The following is a 20775-nucleotide window of genomic DNA, read 5'->3' as shown; positions in this document are numbered from 1 at the left end:
ATATATATAAAAATGTAACTCATGGTTCGTTCGCAATTAATAGTCTAAAAAACCACTGGACGTATGACTTCCACGTTTTGGTATAATATGTTTACTATATCCTTGTGTGTTTTTATATATTTCTTTTTAATTATAACATTATACTTAATTTTTCTATGATAAATAGGTGGTTTTCTTTGTACATATAGCCTATTTTTTTATTTAGGGATAATTATTTATTACCACTTTCTGTCACGTGACCAGTGGTTCCAATTTAGCGGTTTTCCTGCTAGATCTGGAGATTTCGTTTGCAATCTAGTGGGGAATTCTAGAAAATCTGGAGGTATTTCGCACCCACACACCCGCAATTTTAGATTAAAAAATAAAGAAAAGCGCTTGAAAATACTTTAAAACATAAAATAAACTCATTCATGTAAGTAAAAAAAAGTAGCATTTATTGCCTTTGGTAACAAGTATTTATTCATTATATGTTTTGTTTTTCACCTTTTTTTCAGCTAACCATTCTTAAATCTCGCTATAAAATCGATTTTTCCAAGTACATTTTAGGTGGGGGGGGGCATTCCAACCTCCGAAGTTTAGTTTAAAATACGATAGAAACAACAGCAAAAAAAAAAAAAAAAACTTATACCAATACAGTAGAATTTAATTATCTACCAACCTAAATACTTTTAACATGCTAAAACAAAGTTTTTTTGTTTTTTAATTTTTCTAATTTCAAAATATGTTACACCATTATTGTGATGTTTAATTTGCAGTATATTTCAATTTAACTTTTATTATAAAAAGTTTGAGTTTATGATTTGTTTCCTGCAAAAAAAAAAAATACCCTCTCTGAAAAAACAGGTAAAACTAACAGATAAAATATGTAAGCCTTCTGGGGAGCTAACCGCTTCAATATAATTCCAGAAACATATAGTGAGAAAACACGGAATACTATATTTATAATTTTTTATGCTAGGAAGTTAAAATATGGAGTTTGGGAGGGAATTAGCGATTTTTGAAAATTTCAGATGATAAAAGTTAAAAATCTAGCGATTTTCTGGACATTTCTTTCTCCTGATCTTGCGGGTTTTTTTTAAATCTCAGTTGCCAAAACTGCATCACTAAAAAAACACTACAGGCTTAATGTAAACAGAATGTGTTTACAATATCGGTAAATTTTCAATGGGTTTAATCACATGTTTATTGATAATGTAACCATGTGATTGAAATTTAATTTCAATTAACCACACATAGTCGCTTTCATATTTCATATCAAATATTCATCGAAAAATGGTAGGTACAGATAAAATGAATGCCGACGCTCAAAGTGTATAAACATTTTGACCCCTCCCTTTACTTAAAATTCACCAAAAATCAGGAAATTAACCAATTTTAATGAAAATTGCAGTATTTATCAAATAATGATCGCGGAATATAATGAACTAATTATTTTTACTTAACTCTTTGTGAAAATGTTTTATTTTGTTTAAACAAAAAATACCTTTACTAAAGTTATGGTTTTCAGTAGTAAATAAAAAATGCAAGAATTTAGTTTTGCTTTTTTTATATAAATAAAGTATCGTAATTTGTAACAATAAAAAATAATTTTTGCAGTAACATTACGAAAAAAGCCCCTAAAGTCCATATTAATGAATTCAATATAACTCGAAGAAAAATGAATTCTCGCATACTATTCAGGAAATTAAAGATTCAATTAGATTCCTATTTCAGTCACCTAAATTATTTAGGATGAAATGAATTTAGGAATTTATAGCCAAACCTAAATATTTTTTTTTTTTTTTTTTGCTTAAAAAATAGCATTAATACAGTAAGTTAGGTAAAATTTGCAAAGAATGCTCTGCTTTACGGTTGTTGTAAAAAGGGAACGGAAATTTGAATTTTGTTCCCTCTTAAATTCGGTACATTTTTACATTACGTCCAACTCATCGTTCACATTTGACACGTCAACTTTTATAGCTTTTCGGGTATTCTGGCAAGGTTAGGAGTGTCTATTCCGAAAGTCGTCCTTAACATGGGTAGATTGGTAGGTGTGTCAGAAATACCGATATTGTAAACACATTCTGTTTACATTAAGCCTGTAGTGGTTTTTTAGTGATGCAGTTTTGGCAACTGAGATTTAAAAAAACCCGCAAGATCAGGAGAAAGAAATGTCCAGAAAATCGCTAGATTTTTAACTTTTATCATCTGAAATTTTCAAAAATCGCTAATCCCCCCCCCAACTCCATATTTTAACTTCCTAGCATAAAAAAATTATAAATATAGTATTCCGTGTTTTCTCACTATATGTTTCTGGAATTATATTGAAGCGGTTAGCTCCCCAGAAGGCTTACATATTTTATCAGTTAGTTTTACCTGTTTTTGCAGAGAGGGTATTTTTTTCTTTTTTGCAGGAAACAAATCATAAACTCAAACTTTTTATAATAAAAGTTAAATTGAAATATACTGCAAATTAAACATCACAATAATGGTGCAACATATTTTGAAATTAGAAAAATAAAAAAACAAAAAAACTTTGTTTTAGCATGTTAAAAGTATTTAGGTTGGTAGATAATTAAATTCTACTGTATTGGCATAAGTTTTTTTTTTTTTTTTTTGCTGTTGTTTCTATCGTATTTTAAACTAAACTTCGGAGGTTGGAATGCTCCCCCCCCCCCACCTTAAATGTACTTGGAAAAATCGATTTTATAGCGAGATTTAAGAATGGTTAGCTGAAAAAAAGATGAAAAACAAAACATATAATGAATAAATAATTGTTACCAAAGGTAATAAATGCTACTTTTTTTTTACTTACATGAATGAGTTTATTTTATGTTTTAAAGTATTTTCAAGCGCTTTTCTTTATTTTTTAATCTAAAATTGCGGATGTGTGGGTATGAAATACCTCCAGATTTTCTAGAATTCCCCACTAGATTGCAAACGAAATCTCCAGATCTAGCAGGAAAACCGCTAAATTGGAACCACTGGTCACGTGACAGGAAGTGGTAATAAATAATTGTCCCTAAATAAAAAAAAATGGCCTATATGTACAAAGAAAACCACCTATTTATCATAGAAAAATTAAGTATAATGTTATAATTAAAAAGAAATATATAAAAACACACTTGGATATAGTAAACATATTATACCAAAACGTGGAAGTCATACATCCAGTGGTTTTTTAGACTATTAATTGCGAACGAACCAAGAGTTACATTTTTATATATATAGATATATTATATATATATTATATATATATATATTATATATATATATATTATATATATATATTATTTTTAAAATGTAATAATCCACTGACACGTGTTTCATCGTCTACGACTCATCAGAGTGGCTGTATCTAGCGAGATTCGAAATCGGGACCCAACATGTTGTATATATAAAACTAGTTATCATTAGTAAAACCACACATAATATTTTATTAATATTTTTTTACACACACATAATATTTTATCCATATTTTTATATTTATTAAATGATGTCTAATACTTATTGTTAAAATTTCACAAAAATCAGTTATCTGAATTTTCAGCTGTGCATTATAATCTATTATAATTGGTTAATTAGTTTAGGAGCGAATCCTGTACATGCAAATATGTACATACAATACCTAATTTCAAATACATAAAGATTATATAAAAAAGTTTAAAATTAATTTTTTTGTTTTTCTTATTTGATTGTTTAGGTCCAGTAACTACCCTGCAACACACAGTAATAGAGAGTTATCGACAATTCAACGATCTCAGTCCTTCAGGATTGGCTGCTTTTGTTCTTAATCGTGCCAACGTATTTTATTACAGGTGAGATATAATAAAATGGATATAAATTTGATATTTTAACTCTTTTTCATTTCAGGATCTTGATGGTACATGTCACCATGTTTGATACACTCTACAGCGTTTTGCTTTAATCCAACTGATCTCTGGATATTGGTAGCATCAGGCTTTTTCCCTTTTATATGAAATCATAAAGTGACCTACTTTCCTCCCCCAAAATAACACCCATGAAATCTTTAATAAAATTGATTATACTTTCTGCAATCCAACCATATTTGGTACAGATAAACTTCAGTCTATGCTTGGCTTGTCCATCAAGTTTCAATTATGAATGTTGATTTACTCCTTAATAACTTCCTTCACAAACATCTTGTCTAACTAAACCTCCGTCTTGGTTTTCCAGTTAACGATTTAAATGTACTGCAACAACAAACAAAAGAGATCGCTCTAAGAACAGAAAACTTTTTTATTTGAGAACAAGGGAGACAACTAAACAATGAATGTCCGACAGTCTTTGCTTTAATGTCATTCAATGATAAGCACATCTGGATACAACGTTCAAAACTCTCAATAAATCTGACATATTCCTCTTTTGGCCATATTTCCCTGTGATTGCTCTCTTCAATCGACACTTGTGCTCTCATACTATCCTCGAGTGTTTAAGTTTTCTCTGTCGAAGGGTTTGTCAGGACCACCTGGCATGAGGATAATTTTCCCTACACGTAAACCATGACAAAATATTTGAAATTGCATTTCGTATTTGCGACCCGAATAAGATCACCTCAGTATGACTAACCAACATTGGCTTCTATGAAGAATGGTGCACTTTCTTCAAGTGATGTTATTTCGAATAACAACATGAAGCTGGATACTCCACCAGACTAGATAAATTCTTGTCCTGGAATCCAGTAAGACCAAGAGACCACAAGAAAGATACAAGTATACTATAACTTATTTAAATGGTTAATTGGGGAGAGGAAAATTATGTTCTAAACTTTACTAGAATTTACTAGAATATTTAAATATCTCATATAGATATTAAGTGTTAGCTCCTGGAAGGGAGAGGAACTTCAGGGGAACTGAGAACTTCAATTTGAACTAACAAGAAACCATGAGAGAAATTAGAGAACCTCTGTCTTAATTTTTGATGTGGATATTGTTGTCTAGTGCAGCACATCTCACATTGTAGCTATTTACAATGCCTCCCCACGGGACAGAGTTAGACACCAGGGTCATTTTTTAACGTGGAGAGTGATTGTACCTATTTACTATGCCTCCCCACGGGACAGAGTTAGACACCAGGGTCGTTTTTTAACGTGGAGAAAAGGTACAAAAATAAAAATTGTCTCAGTCGTGAAGGATTTCTCCTCCACCGAAAGAGAACAAGAAATAGAAGTGCAGCATCTGAAGAACAGATACTACACTTTGATCTTGTCCCGAAGGCCAAGCTCGTGGAGAGTGATTGTAGCAAGAGTGAATGTTTGTCAAAATAATGTTAAAACCAGTATTTTTTACATAAGGCTAGATTAAGCAGAAAAGTGGAAAATTCCATTAGAAATTAAAAGATTAAACAACAATATGAGTACTGTTGAAAGTTTTCTCTGAATTTCTCACACATTGCATTTAGTGTCTTTAGTCATGCGCACAGATTTTCATTACATTTTAAAAGTAATCTCTCCTTCATTTGCAGAATGATGGCAATGAGCTCCATCTGAATTTAGCCTAAAGTTATTCCTATCTGTGTATTGCATAGTAAATAAAACTGAATCAGAGAAATAAAACCTGCTTAGTCCAATGTAAACAAGTTCTTGTTAGGTGGACCCCTTAAATAATCCAAATTCTACCCAATCTACACCATTGACAATTACTGCATTACCACCTTACATTCATTAACCTTTATCCTTGAGTAGGCTTTAGGCCTTAATAAGTGGGGACTCCCTTGTAAAAAAGAAAAAGAAAAGAGTACTGACTCTCATGAAACAATAGTATGTACAGAAAGGTAATGACTGACTAGCTTTTAATTCACTGGACAAACAGACTGCCTTCATCAAATACTGGTTATAGCAACGGAGAGAGAGCATGCACAAAGAACACTCTAGAACTGAGTGACAGCTCAGACGAATTGATAAACTACATTTATACTGAAAATAAAATGACATTAAATGTTCAGCAAAACAAGTGAATGCATCTGACTTTATTATTCTGCATGTCTATCTACAACCACATGTTTAGGATAGACACTATCCTCTTTCCACCATTGATACAGGGTACAAGTCAACAGCGCTTTGACTGTCATGAGTGATCATTTTCATCAGGAGTAATAAAATCACTGTTATATGATGATTGTATTGCAGCAATTTTTTAAATGTAAATCCACTCAAACTCCAGTGTTTATCAAAAAGTGCTCAATGACAAGCAGAGCATAATTATAGTACATTTATTTATACAAAACATTATTGGCTACATATGTGTATACATGTTGTGTTGCAAGGATGCTTGTCCCCTGAAGAAATTACAACTGAAACTTGTATGCACATAGGTAGCCAATAATGTTTGTATGAATAAACATACTGCAGTTATATGATTACAATTGAATTTCTTTTGAACTAGTTTGTTTTCACTCTGAGTGGTAAGAATATTTTTTGCCTGGGAGGCAAACCTCTTCCCACTCTTAAAATAGTGAGTTTTTAATTGTCAGTGTACCAAAGCACATTTCTTTCTTATTTTTAGCCTGACTTAGGTTAAACAAACAAAGTACATGCATATCTGCTGAGTCATCATATTTTTGTATTTAACTATCCAACTATTTTTGCTGAAGTTTAATAAAAATGATTTAAATTGTAGAAGAATTTTATCATTTTAATCAGATTACATTTTTCTTCATTATGCAAAGACAGATATGCGGCAACCCTTTTCTTCATACAACATTTTCTCACTCTCAACAGAACTGACTAAATAGACAAGATATGAACCTACAGTACTTATGCAGTATAAGGACCATGTTATTGTTGCAATTGTCCAGACAGTTTATGGAAAATGCCAGCAAGTGCCAAAAAATTGCAACAATCAATGGAAATGATTAGTCAATTTTAATCAATTGAATTTTTATTTTCTTGAACTTTCATATATTTTCTTTTTAACAACAAAAAGAATACTGTTTTTATTTTTCAATTAATTTTTTATTGAATTATTTTAGCAATAACAGAAATAATATAATTTTTATCAAAAAATATTTTCAATTAATTTTTTTTATAGAATTATCTTCATACTGACAGAAATAATATATTTTTCATTGAAAAAATTGGCCAGTGTTTGCATAAAAAAAAAAAAATCACAAAACTTTTTTTCGGAACCTTCCAACGTTTTCTGTAAACATGTGGCAATAGCAGGGTCCTTATTCTGAATAAGCGCCAAACCTGCTTATATTAAGCCACAAATCTCATTGATTGCTCTGCAGAATGAATCATTTCCATAAGTGAATGCAGCTTACTTCCATGTCTGTCTACAACTGTTGGTTTCAGTTAGGCACTGTTCCTTTTCCACCACAGACACAACTCATAACAATGCTTAAACTAGCATATGCAGACGTTGTCACGGGGGATTGTGAGAAAGTAGTTGTTCATATCAAATCCGTTACAATTATCCAACAACAATTTATCTCAAATGAATCATTTTAATAAGTTTAATGTTCCAGCATTAGATAATCTAAAAGTGTTAATATGCTGTAAAATCAGCAAATATTTAAATTTATTTAAATTATTTCATGTTGACATTTTTTTTTATTTCCTCTTTTTAGTATTAGCTTGCAAGGGTTGTCTCCAATGGAAAAAGTTTTGGATGTGTTTATCCTGAATGATGGTCAGAGTCTCCTCACCGTTGGGGGTACCGCTCATTCGGCAAGACATGAAGATGGCACATTCCACATTAAGGTAAAGTTTACTCAAATTATTATTTTATCCCCTTTGCATAAAAATATAACTAAACATAGCCCATATTACCTATCCTTATGCTTATCAGCTGAGTTTCAAAATTTGTTATCATCAATTAGTTTAGGAGCGAATCCTGTGCATACAAATATATAAAAATATGCACATATCTAACTTTATATATAAATAGAGATTCTCAGGAGCAACTAAAGATTTGATTTTTTATTTCTGTTCTTGATTTGTCATTTACTAATTTGACTGCTATAAATATGGGGGGGGGGGCTTTTTTTTTTATTTTGCACCACCATTAGGACCCAACGTTGCTCGGGATTGAATGAAAATCACTCCTATGTACTTTTTTACTATAACGTCATAATACTTTCTTTGTTTTTACTAACTCCTGTACCCGATGGTTAACTATTTGGGAATACCAGGTGCTGTATGTAGGAGGAGCTTGGCACCTCCTTGTAAGAACTACAAACACCTACCATCATCATCATCTTGCCTGATTAGGATATACATGCAACTGGGGACCACGTGTGAAGTTAAATATTCTCTTGATACTTCTTCCTTTGGATGAAGCCGGTTCACTCCACCGTAACGGTGAATGCCACTGACATACATACAACTTCTTCTGTTTCACGTCCTAATATGGTCAGAAGAAGCTGAAATATTAAAAAAACTTTCTGAATTGATTTGTATACATTCGTTAAAGTTGGATATATGTGTTTGAAATTTTAATGGGGTTCTGCCACAGTGAGTCACTTCAAGGTGGGGTGTCACATAGCTTTGCACATAAAAAATAACATAGTCACTTAAAGGTGGGGTGTCACATAGCTTTGAACATAAAAAATAACATAGTTACTTAAAAGTGGGGTGTCACATAGCTTTGAACATAAAAAATAACATAGTTACTTAAAAGTGGGGTGTCACAGAGCTTTGAACATAAAAAATAACATAGTCACTTAAAGGTGGGGTGTCACATAGCTTTGCACATAAAAAATAACATAGTCACTTAAAAGTGGGGTGTCACAGAGCTTTGAACATAAAGAATAACATAGTCACTTAAAAGTGGGGTGTCACATAGCTTTGAACATAAAAAATAACATAGTCACTTAAAGGTGGGGTGTCACATAGCTTTGAACATAAAAAATAAAATAGTCACTTAAAAGTGGAGTGTCACATAGCTTTGAACATAAAGAATAACATATAGATCTAGAACCACTTCCATTGTTTTGCTCGGATTATTTTATACATATGATTTGAATTTCATAAAAATAGGATATATTTGAAATTTTAAGAGTTTATACCCTTTAGGGGTGCATTTACAGATTCAGAAACACTTCCATTGTCTCCTCAGTAAATTTTACATAAGAATACACTTTTAGATTTTATATAGATTCTCTAACCTGTTTTTCTGTAAGGAACATACAAACATAACACATACACACAGATATTGAGTTTCATAGATATATATAGATTACTTGTCAGTAATTGTTAAAACATCAAAAAATATTTCTGTAATATTTTTTATTTTAATACAGACACCAAATATGTATGGAAAAAATGAAATTTTTATTCATTAAAGTCTTAATGCTTATTTCTTCTTGTTTTAAATAACATCAACTTTTTGTGAATTTTTCATTTTTGTTCTGTTTTATTGTTTATTGTGATTATTTGTTTAGGGATTTGTGCCGACTCATCCACCTGAAATGTTAGATTATCTTACAAGGGGGACCTTGAAGATAAAAATCAAGACAACACTTTTCAAAGACAGTGGCATCACAGGTGACATTCCAAAATTAAGAAGAACTGTTTGCAGTAAACCAGAGGTATTTCTTTGTTCCATTTAAATATCTACTCTTTTACTACAATCATGCATTAATATTTCAAAGAAGTTTTATGCCAGTTGATTTTATTGTACCTAATTAGCCAATTAGCAGTGGTAGCCATTTTGATTCTAGACAAGAACCAAGTACATAACCAAAGCAGAAGCAAGTAAAATGCAGAAGACAAATATTTAGTCCTTATTCACATCCACTCTGGTTTATTACTTCCTGCCTAGAATCAAAATGGCTGCAGATTATTTTACTTAATGATTAGTTACAATAAAATGAATTTGCTTAACACTTTTTACATTTTTACATCATAAATTATTAAAGCAAAGAAAATATATTATTTTGGATTAATTTCCTTTAATAAAATAATCTATGTCATTAATAGTAACGATTACTATTTAATAATCAAAATGAAAAAAGAAGAAAATTGTATAGTTTTCTTTCATGTTAAAACTCTGTCATAAATGTTTGAAGATAAAGATGACACGCATGCACTGTTGACAATGTAACTTATTTGTTTGTTGAATATCTTCCTTTTGAATTCTCAGTTGAACCCATTGGATAATTGTTTGTTTTTGGCACAAATTTTTTTAATGATAACAAAATACAAATCAAATTCTGTTTAATGTTTCATCTGATGTTTATAAAAAAATTCTTGCCAAACACATTAAGTTGGAAATGTGATTCAGCAAATCATCCACCCTAATGTGTTGCATTTGAAATTCAAACAAATTTGACATATTAAGTCAGAAGATTTACAGAAACACTACATTTGCCTAGCATAGAGGTTGTCCTAAGGACACATTATGCTGGAATGTTCATGTGGAGTGTTCATTCTGAATAAACTGCAGAAGCATGGATCTTTTGGATCGCATAAAATTTGTCCGGCCAAGGAAACTTAAAAGCAAATGATTAAATTGTAGGATTGCTTACATTCCCTCTTGCTCAACTACTGTTGACACCAATGCAGTTTCCATCGTCTTCTTGTTCTTGTCGTGTTGTCATCTCTCACATGTGATTGTTGATGAAAAGTACTGGCTCACAAGTATAAAAATAAAATTACTTTAGAAACAAAAAACACAAACTCTGACACATTCTGTATATATTGGTTGGGCTCTGGGTGTGTGTGTGACACCATTATGAGAAACAATCTTCTAAGCAGTAAGGTCCTCATCCAAATCTGTCGAGGTTGTGTTTGTCAGTTGACATCAGTTCATCTCGATCTGTTCTGAGCAACAACCTGCGTTCAACTGTGTCCAACTCAAGACTGTCTTAAACTGCCGCAAACTCAAGACTGTCGATAAATTGCCCCTAACTGTTATAAACTGACATAAAACTCATTGCCACTCCAAAAACTACTTCTAAAATATATTAACTTATATCCCAGTCACTGCCACATCTGGATTAACAATCCTATTTCAGCTTTCCTTGTGTGCATTGGTGAATAACTTCCCCTCCATGGCCCTTTGTTCTGCTGATAAACATTTCTTTTTTTTGTTTGTTTTATATCATTTCCTCCTTTTTTTAGGAAGTCCTAACAATTGGAATGTTAATAATATCATAAAATAAAAATTTCTTTTTAATAAAATTATTTCTGAATTTATCCAATTTTATCTTAAAATGTTTCAGAATTTTCAAGATGATTCATAATTAGTATTTGGATAATTTGGACTACTATTCCCAACCTAATTGTATTTTTATTTCACAACATTTTAGTCAATGTAACCTCCAATCATGTTCAGTTCATCTATTCAAAAATGATCACAATTAAACAATGGATTCAGTTCCAAATTCTGTATAATTTTCTGTATAATTTTCAAAAATGATCACAATTAAACAATGGGTTCGGTTTCAAATTCTTTATAATTTTCTGTATAATTTTTCAAAATGATCACAATTAAACAATGGGTTCAGTTCCAAATTCTATATAAGATTCTGTATAATTTTCAAAAAGATCACAATTAAACTATGGGTCCAGTTCCAAATTCTGTATAATTTTCTGTATAATTTTCAAAAATGATCACAATTAAACAATGGGTTCAGTTCCAAATTCTTTATAATTATCTCTATAATTTTCAAAAATGATCACAATTAAACAATGGGTTCAGTTCCAAATTCTATATAAGATTCTGTATAATTTTCAAAAAGATCACAATTAAACTATGGGTCCAGTTCCAAATTCTGTATAATTTTCTGTATAATTTTCAAAAATGATCACAATTAAACAATGGGTCCAGTTCCAAATTCTGTATAATTTTCTCTATAATTTACAAAAATGATCACAATTAAACAATGGTTTCAGTTCCAAATTCTGTATAATTTTCTGAACTTGACATACAGATTTACATGTTCAAAAAATTTGAAATATTATACAAAAAAATGAGGATAATAATCCCAATACAAACTATCTAAACACATTCGTCATTGTTAAAATGTGTCACCACATGCCCCCCTCCCTGCACCTTACAACACTTCTTGAGCCAATGCTGTTTGCCATGGATTTCTTTCATACTTATTCTTTTTATATATATTATTCCTTAATTGGAATTCATTTTGAGATGAGCATTATATATATTATTTTATTTTTATTTCGGACTATTATTCTCATCTTTATTAGTTGTTGTTTTCATCTTTATTGGTTGTTGTTTTTCACAATGTTTCGGCCAACTATTCCTCTGGCCTTCATCAGGTGATAACCGCAACAGATAGGAACCTCGAATCTCCTAACTGCATTCTCAGCAATCACTGCCATCTGTAGTCGTTGTCGTCTTACCACGTTTTGGCCAAGTAAATCTCTGGCTGGCTTTGGGAAGGATTGAAACCGCTATCTTCAGACAATATCCACCTGGAACCGTAGAGATTCAACGTCTCTATCAATTGTGCCATGGGCCCCAAAGGGCGATCAAGGTTGGATTCTTTGATCTTATAAATCCACATTTATTTATTATCTGATCTTCCATAGTCGGGTCCGTATTGATTGGTATATATATTATTCCTTAATTGGAATTTATTTTGAGATGAGTATTATATATATTAATTTATTTTTATTTCGGACTATTATTCTCATCTTTATTAGTTGTTGTTTTTCATCTTTATTGGTTGTTGTTTTTCACGACGTTTCGGCAAACTATTCCTCTGGCCTTCGTCAGGTGGTAACCAAAGCCAGCCAGAGATTTACTTGGCCAAAACGTGGTAAGACGACAACAACAACTACAGATGGCAGTGATTGCTGAGAATGCAGTTAGGAGATTCGAAGTTCCTATCCGTCGTGGTTACCACCTGGCGAAGGCCAGAGTAATAGTTGGCCGAAACGTCGTGAAAAACAACAACCAATAAAGATGAGAATAATAGTCCGAAATAAAAATAAATTAATATTTATTCTTTTTATGTTATAATTTATCCTCCTTTTTTTACTCTTAAAAACATTTTTGGTGGCGTGAACATCTATAAAAAAATTTGTTTGATTTTCTAGATTCATCTATCAAGCTATTCAATCTCATCAATTTTTGTTAAGATCGTTGGATATGATTGAAATACATAAAGTGCCTTAGACACTTTGATGTGGACAATCTTCCACAAGTTATGAAGTGTACATTGCCATTATCTTCATTTTCTTTATCTTCAAACGATTGTGCTAACTACATGTATGTTTTTTTTTTATTTAAACTGTTATTTTTTTGGTTAGAGCCATAATATGAAAATAAATCTAATTTAATTAATAAAACACAAGATCTTATGAAAATAGCATATTTGGAATCAGCTGGATTTTGAATGATTTTAAACTTATTTTTTCGATTATATTTTATGGAAAAGTTTATTTTTTAGTTAGAGCATATACAAAACCGAAACTTTTTACTGAAAATCATCTTTGGTTGCTATGACATTTTTTATTTGAGATCTCAAATGAACTTTATTTGTTAACTAGCGAGGGGTACCCGGCGTTGCCCGGGTGTTTGGGGGTGTGTATGGGGGGGGGAGTTAAAAAAAAAAAGTAAGTATGAGGATCGAACCTGAACCGTTGAGGCAAAGTTGTAAATTAAAGTATGAAAAAAAAAAGTGTGACGTTAACCATTGCCCCACCGCGAGATGCTAACGGAAACACGTTTGAATTTATTTAATTACTTGGATTCGGCAGGTGCCCGTTTAAATGAGTTAATGAGGTCAAGTTTGACTGTGGGATAGTACCTTCATTTACTGCTGAACGCTTTTTTTCCCCCCCCAAGATGTTATAGGAAAAAAACTAACCAACATGTGGCGAGCGACAAATGTTGAATATTTATCTTCCCGAAATCGAGCAAATTAAATTGACAGGCAAGCTTCGTTGTTAACTGTGAGATATTACGATTTATATGTGATATAAGCAGTTTTTAAAAGTTGTGAAGCGACCGACTGCTTCTCTGAAAAAAGCCTTTTGTAGACACACAGAAAAAGCGAACACACATACAAACATACATACATTTTCGCTTTTATATTTATAGATTAGCAAAATTCTAAAATATGTGAAAATTGTATTTTTTCCATAAAATTAGATAAAATTTCCATTTTTATAGCTTTTCTTTCATAGAAAACAGAAAAAGGTGCATTACACTAAAAGTCTCAGAAAAAATTTAAAACAAATTATTTTAATCATTTAATTTAATCATTTAATGAAATATTTCATAATCTATTTTGGTTTTCTGATATTTTTAAATAAACCTTACAAAATGTTTTTGGAGTGTGACTAAACTCCAAACTATATACACACATGTCCACTTAAGTGGACATGTGTGTATATAGTTTGGAGTTTAGTCACACTCCAAAAACAATCGCAACTGCATCCTTTTCTCTCCAGCAGAGGCTGACCACAATAAAAATGAAGAGACAAGAGAGAAAAACAAAAAAATTAAGTCTTTTTTAAAAATGGTGTATTGCACTGAAAGTGTCAGAAAAAATGGTATGAATAATTTAATAAAATATTTCAAAGCATTTTTTTGGTGTTCTAATATTTTCAAATGGTATTTGTACATTTTTATTTCTGAACAATCTGAATAAATTATTTCAAATTTTGTTGTTTATTGGGATTTTATCACCCTAGATACTCCCAGGCAAAGTCAAGTACTTCTGCTCATCATCTATATATATATATATATATATATATATATATATATATATATATATATATATATATATATATATATATATATATATAATGTTTTTTTTTTTTTTTTAGTACATTAAAGTTGGTGGTGATGTTGGTTGGGAAGCAAATAATACAGCCATCAAGAATTTCTCGATTGTGGCTGGAGATATCCTTTATTTCTCCTATAGTCGAGATGACAAAGTCACTTTATTACAAGATAAGGTAAGTTCACATGCACTTAATTCTTAGAGAGTACTTTTCAAAAATATTTTTAACGATGCTAATATTGTTGCAATATTTTTATACAAAAAGAGAGTATGATTAAAGAAAGTTTGAAGCTTATAGACACTGGTGATAGGAACTGACCAATCAAATGGAACCATGTTAATAAGAAATCAGAATTGCTCCATCAAAATATTGGATCTTTTAGAATTCCTGCACATTTTTTCATATCCACATGAGAAAGATCTTTGCTTTTTGTCTGCAAAATTTTAAAGTCCAAAACATACAGATCAGCTACCCACCCCAAACTCTTTTTCATCTCTAAGACTTATACAGATTATCTACCTATTGGAAACTCTTCTGAAATTAAATATGGCTTTCAATTAAAAAAATATGTTATGCATTCTTTTTAAAATCCTTTTTTCCATTCAGTATTAAAATAGATTTGTGATTATACCATAATTGGTAAGAATTAACTGAAAGCATTAGCTCTGCACAAAATGCAGGTTATCCTAAAAATGGAATTTTGAAACTGCTGACCTGCTGAACTGTGAGAATTTGAAAATGAGTTTGCATAATATCAGAAAATGTCTGACTCCTAAATAAGAGAACAAGACATGAAATATATAGAAGAAAGAAGAAGAAATGACAACATCTAAACATATTTCAACAAAACTTATCCTCCTCAATAAGATTCCCGAGTTCAACTGACAGATTCCTGAGTTCAATAAAATACACCTGAAGAAGGTAAGAAGTTCCTATTTACAATGCCTCCCCACGGAACAGAGTTAGACACCAGGGAAGAAGGTCAGAGGTTAAACGTTGTGAAAATAACATGCAAGATAAGAACAGTAGTCTGAAAAAAAATCTAAATAATGCATGAAATGAAAAATGTTGTAAAGGTTATTTGGCATTGCCTGGGTTAATTTCACCAATCTTGCTTAAACTCATTTTCATTGTACCATTTACCTTTTCAGCGATTATCTCCTTGACCTTGACTTCTGTCCCCCAGTTTCTATTTAAATTTGGCTATAATTCCCTGCTCTACACCTACATTTTCATCAGTGCTAGGCTTTCCAGCTTTCTAATCCTGTCTCACTTTAGAAACAATGTCAGCGGCTGACTTCAGCTGATCCTTAATCCCAAAGCACTTTCTAGCATGTTCGATTCAACATAAAAAAAGGAAATAATTTTTTATCATTCAAGTTACCTATCTACTAGTTTCTCAAGCTCTTGTAAATCTTAACACATATATAATGATGAGATTTATATCTAGAAAACGAAATAGATGTAACACTCCTAAAATTCATACTAGAATTGTCCACCTAGTGGATAAAATATTTGATAAAATTCAGTGTTAAAGTCATACTCTTCTCGAGGTTGAAGGTTCAATACTCAGTGTGAGCGACACTAAAAAACAACAAAATAACAGAACGTGATCATGCTACCCTCATTGATTAAATAAAGACTTCTTTGGAAATTCCGTACAGATTCCCAAGTTTGACAGAAAGATTTTTGAATTCTGACAAGAATCACCTGAAGAAAGTTGGGAGGTTATATCAACCGAAATCTTGTGAAATTGATACTTAAGATGAGAACAGTAGTTCAAAGAATCCAAATGATATGAATAATCAATCCTCATCTCAAAAATTCACAAACATAAAATGCACATATTTTTTTATCCCTTTTTTTTTTTTGTTCTTGCAATGCACATCATTTTATTATCTACAAATTTTCCTTTTCTTCCACTTGTGCAGGAACACTTCCAGTCTTGTAACTTCCAAGGAGAACAACAGATTGGTCATACATTACTCACGCACAGCCATAAGAATTCTATCCAACATACATTCAACACCCCTGGCACATTTTACATTGTCTCACAGATATCCTGCAACCACACCCCACCACTTAAATTTGTCCTTACCGTTGTTGGTAAGTAAAACTTTGATCAAAATAGACCATCTTCCTCCTTTTCCTCCTCCCATACAAGCTATCTTTTCTAAACTTATTCAGGTTGCTTAACATTTTTAAAGTATAATTTCTAATACTTTAAGTTTTTGTTTAAACGACAGTGTTAAATTCACGATAGTAATACTTCACTCAAGTTAATGTCTGTTTACCTGTTGCTAAACTAATCTTTCATATTTAAAGAATGGATGAGAGTGATTTGGGTTCATAGATGTAGAACAGTAGTAGAGTCAATTGCTAAATAAAACATGACAGAAAGTGATGAGAATAAATTTGAGAGAAATACAAATAAAGACTTGGTCAAAGATAGATTAGTTTCAAAGTTAATTTCTAAAGGACATTAATCCTGCTCCTGTTGACCATCATTCATACGTAGGTGAAAGTGTTTCTCTGTTGGATTTGAACTTAATGTACTCAGGTTGTCAGTCCTTCTCATTAACCACTTAGTTACCTTCCTGCTGTTGCTGAGAATAATAATATATATTGGTATTCTGAAATCTATTATTATAGCCTTACAACTACCCACCCAGACCCACCCCATAACTTGCTCCTTTAACTCACTTCCGAACCATCCCTCGCCTCACTAAATTAAAACCCTGGAACAGAACGCCCCATGTAATCCCTCTTGTTCAACCCTGCTTTGAGTACACCCATTTGCCCCTTCGCCTTAAATCATCACCATAATACCCCTCCCAAAATTATACACTACTTCATAGTGCTGTTGTTGTCTCGGTTGCATCTGTCAATAAAATGCCCCCCCCCCCCTAGATAATGGACATCTTACACACTGATAAAATAGAATTACCACCCATCCACACTATACCTCTACTTTAGCCCTAAAAAATATATTACATACATTTTAAGACTATGATAAAGACCCTATACACCTTTCTACATTACACTCTATATAATATGCTCCTCCTTTATTTAAAATTCGATAAAACTCCCCCCTACACCATCTATAATTTTAATTGATCTGTTTCGTTCCTAATGAATCGCACGCTAGATGCCGCATCCCCACTATGTTACCTAGCATCTTCTCTACTCTTCTGATGAGAAGCATTAGGCTTCAAAATGCCTTGACATAAAGAGTCCCTTCTATCCCTCAACTAATTGTTTGTATTCCCTTATTGAATAAATGAGCCAATCTATATCCACCAATATATAGTTCTGTGACTTCATTTCCCACTCTTATTGTTCTCCTCTATATATATATATATATATATATATATATATATATATATATATATATATATAACTGCTCAATATTTTAGAGCTTTGCAGTAATATGAAATATACACTTAGTGTGTTTCATTCTATCAAAGGAATTCGTCAGAGTAGCAGTTAGACTGGCAAGTTCTTTTAGTAGAAAGAAACAAACGTTTGTGTAGCTCACTTGCTATAAGTGTATGTATTTTGACACTATTACATATACACTCACAATTGCTTATATATTTATAGAATATTATAATTTGCTTTTAAAATGAAAATGCTATTTTTATGTGAAAAAACAATTTAACATCTATATTATTAGTAAAAAAGCCTAAAAATGCTTTATTAGTTTGTTTGTTTTTTAACACAAAAGTTGTTGTTTTAAGATTGAGGGAAATAATAACAAAATGAAATGTACTTTTTATTATATTTATAAAAAAATTATAAAATTTGAAGAAAAATCGACTTTTAGGAAAAGAAAAATTAGAAAGACAGTCATAAATGTAATCATGTTAGTAGTACCTAAACATCTGTAAAATATTTGTAAAAAAAATTTTTGTATTAACAATCTGTTCGACAGATCTTGCTGTCATTTTTAAGTGAAAGGGTCTGAATCTACATTAACGATAGCCATGTTTACACACAATCTCAATTTTCAATGTAAAATATATTCAGCTCCTTAGAAAAGAGGCATTTTGGATTTGGGTTAAAATAAAAATTGCTCCAGTTGAGGACAGTTATGCTATGATTAAGGATAGAACATGTACTACACTTTAATGTAAACGCAAGAATATTTCAAACATTCTAACAAAAATAATGTTCAATTGATGAATTAATCTATATATAAAGTTTTGGTTGTATATATGTTTACATTTTGTATATACAGAATTCACTCCTTAACTAATTGTCTAATTACTATGAATTTTAGAACACAGCTGGGTGGGTAATGTGGGCTATATTTAATTTAATTTTATGAAAAGGAGGAATAGATGGCATGAAAATTCAATATTTCCAATTTTTGTGAAATTTTGACAGTAGGTATTATACATCAATTTTAAGTATTTTAAAGTGTTTTTTAAGATGCAAGCTCCCATGTTAAAATTTAAATAATTCAGATTTGTATTAAATTTTATACATCATTTGAAATTTTAGACATTTATGGTTTAGTCACATTATCTGATAAATTTAATCTTTTTGATCGGACATAAAAGTGGTGCAAAATTGTTTTGTGAATTCTAGCCATCCTGGGATGAGTATTTTTCTAATGATTCATAATAAATTTGTCCAAAACTCAGCATAATTCTCATCATCTGCCAAACTTTCTGCAACTTCTAACAACTCTTTGTCTTTCTCTTTGCAGAGGATGCTCCTGCTAACAAGAAATTTGCAAAATCCCAATGTGAAGATTCTGCTTACCTGTTGTGGCGCCAAGCCGAACTAGATAAATACAAAGGAATTGACGGTGTTGGTGCCTCACTTGGTGGCGTTGTTGTTGGTCTGCTCATTTTATCTGTCATTTTATTATGGGATTGTCATATCAATTCCGAGTCTTTGGGAAGCAATGGTTTTGAGAGGTTCTGACTCGCAGACCCCGTCACTATCTGTAACTATACGCTGATGCATTTAACGGGTTACCATCTAGATGCAGTTGACCTCATCCAGAATAGCCACGATGTCGGGTAGTGAAAAATAAAACAAGGAATTTCAAATTGTTGTGATAGAATGAATTATCACTTTTGCATTTTTAAATGCTTTTTAAATGGCTAAAACAAAATGACTTTGGTGTACACTTGTGGATCAAATATATTTGAGGCACCCTCAGAATGGACCAAAAGAACACATTCTGCGGTAACACTACTACTATTTTTTTTACTTTTAGTTTAATTATGAACAAAACTACAAAATTTAAATAAACAAATGAAGTTTTATTGACAAAAATTTGGCTAATAGTCTAATATATATATATAATTCCAGGTAGAAAGATATCCAAAAAGTAAGAATAATTGAATTTCAACAAGGGTCATTGATAGTGCTCAATCAAAGAAAGCAAATTTTTCTTGCCTGATGAAATCAAAACGGCCTGCACATCATAGCAAGATATGACTGTATTTACATAAAGAATAATATATATATATATATATATATATATATATATATATATATATATAATCTTTTGAAGATACCACATTAATAAGGATAGACACATAAGTAGCTACTCACAACCTTGCTATGAAGCCCAAGTCGTACAAATTATAATTTGATGAACGCTTATGCAACATTGTGATTAATAAAAAAAATCTTTAATGAGTAAATACTTGTATGTCTATCCTTCTAATGTTATCTTGAAAGAAAATATTTATAGCTTTAGTATTTCACTATTGAGCTATCTAAATAAGAACTTTGTTATTTATATTTAATCACTGCTCAAGTAGTTAAATTACATATAAACATATAAGCTATATATATATATATATATATATATATATATATATATATATATATATATATATATATATATATTTAAAGTGATGGTTGTGTAGTTCCAACGAGAGAAAAAATAAAAATATTTTAAAATAAAAATATGATGAAAACCTTTAAAAAAAAACCCACAATTGTTGATGGCTACACTCTTTTAAATATATATATATATATATATTAAATAAAAGTTACGAGTTTGTATTACTATACACATAGATTCGAAAAAGTTGTCAAAAAAC

The 20775-nt window shown here is 31.0% G+C and overlaps 1 protein-coding gene across 1 annotated transcript in view; it reads left to right on the top strand.

The window, feature by feature from the left end:
- LOC145273833 (uncharacterized) overlaps window positions 1-20473 on the top strand; it is a gene marked incomplete at its 5' end in the record, with an annotated part of 31829 nt that extends 11356 nt beyond the window's left edge. The window contains 6 exons of the mRNA XM_080127144.1: window positions 3683-3797; window positions 7570-7702; window positions 9385-9531; window positions 14747-14878; window positions 16636-16810; window positions 19419-20473. Of these exons, the coding sequence (XP_079983270.1) occupies window positions 3683-3797; window positions 7570-7702; window positions 9385-9531; window positions 14747-14878; window positions 16636-16810; window positions 19419-19639 (923 nt within the window). The remainder of the gene's footprint in view (window positions 1-3682; window positions 3798-7569; window positions 7703-9384; window positions 9532-14746; window positions 14879-16635; window positions 16811-19418) is intronic.
- Window positions 20474-20775: the final 302 nt, after the last annotated feature.

This window comes from Euprymna scolopes, unplaced genomic scaffold, assembly GCF_053919585.1.
Source record: "Euprymna scolopes isolate OS-2025 unplaced genomic scaffold, ASM5391958v1 sca205, whole genome shotgun sequence".
Taxonomy (NCBI): Eukaryota; Metazoa; Mollusca; class Cephalopoda; order Sepiida; family Sepiolidae; genus Euprymna; species Euprymna scolopes.
This window is presented reverse-complemented; position numbering and strand designations above follow the sequence as displayed.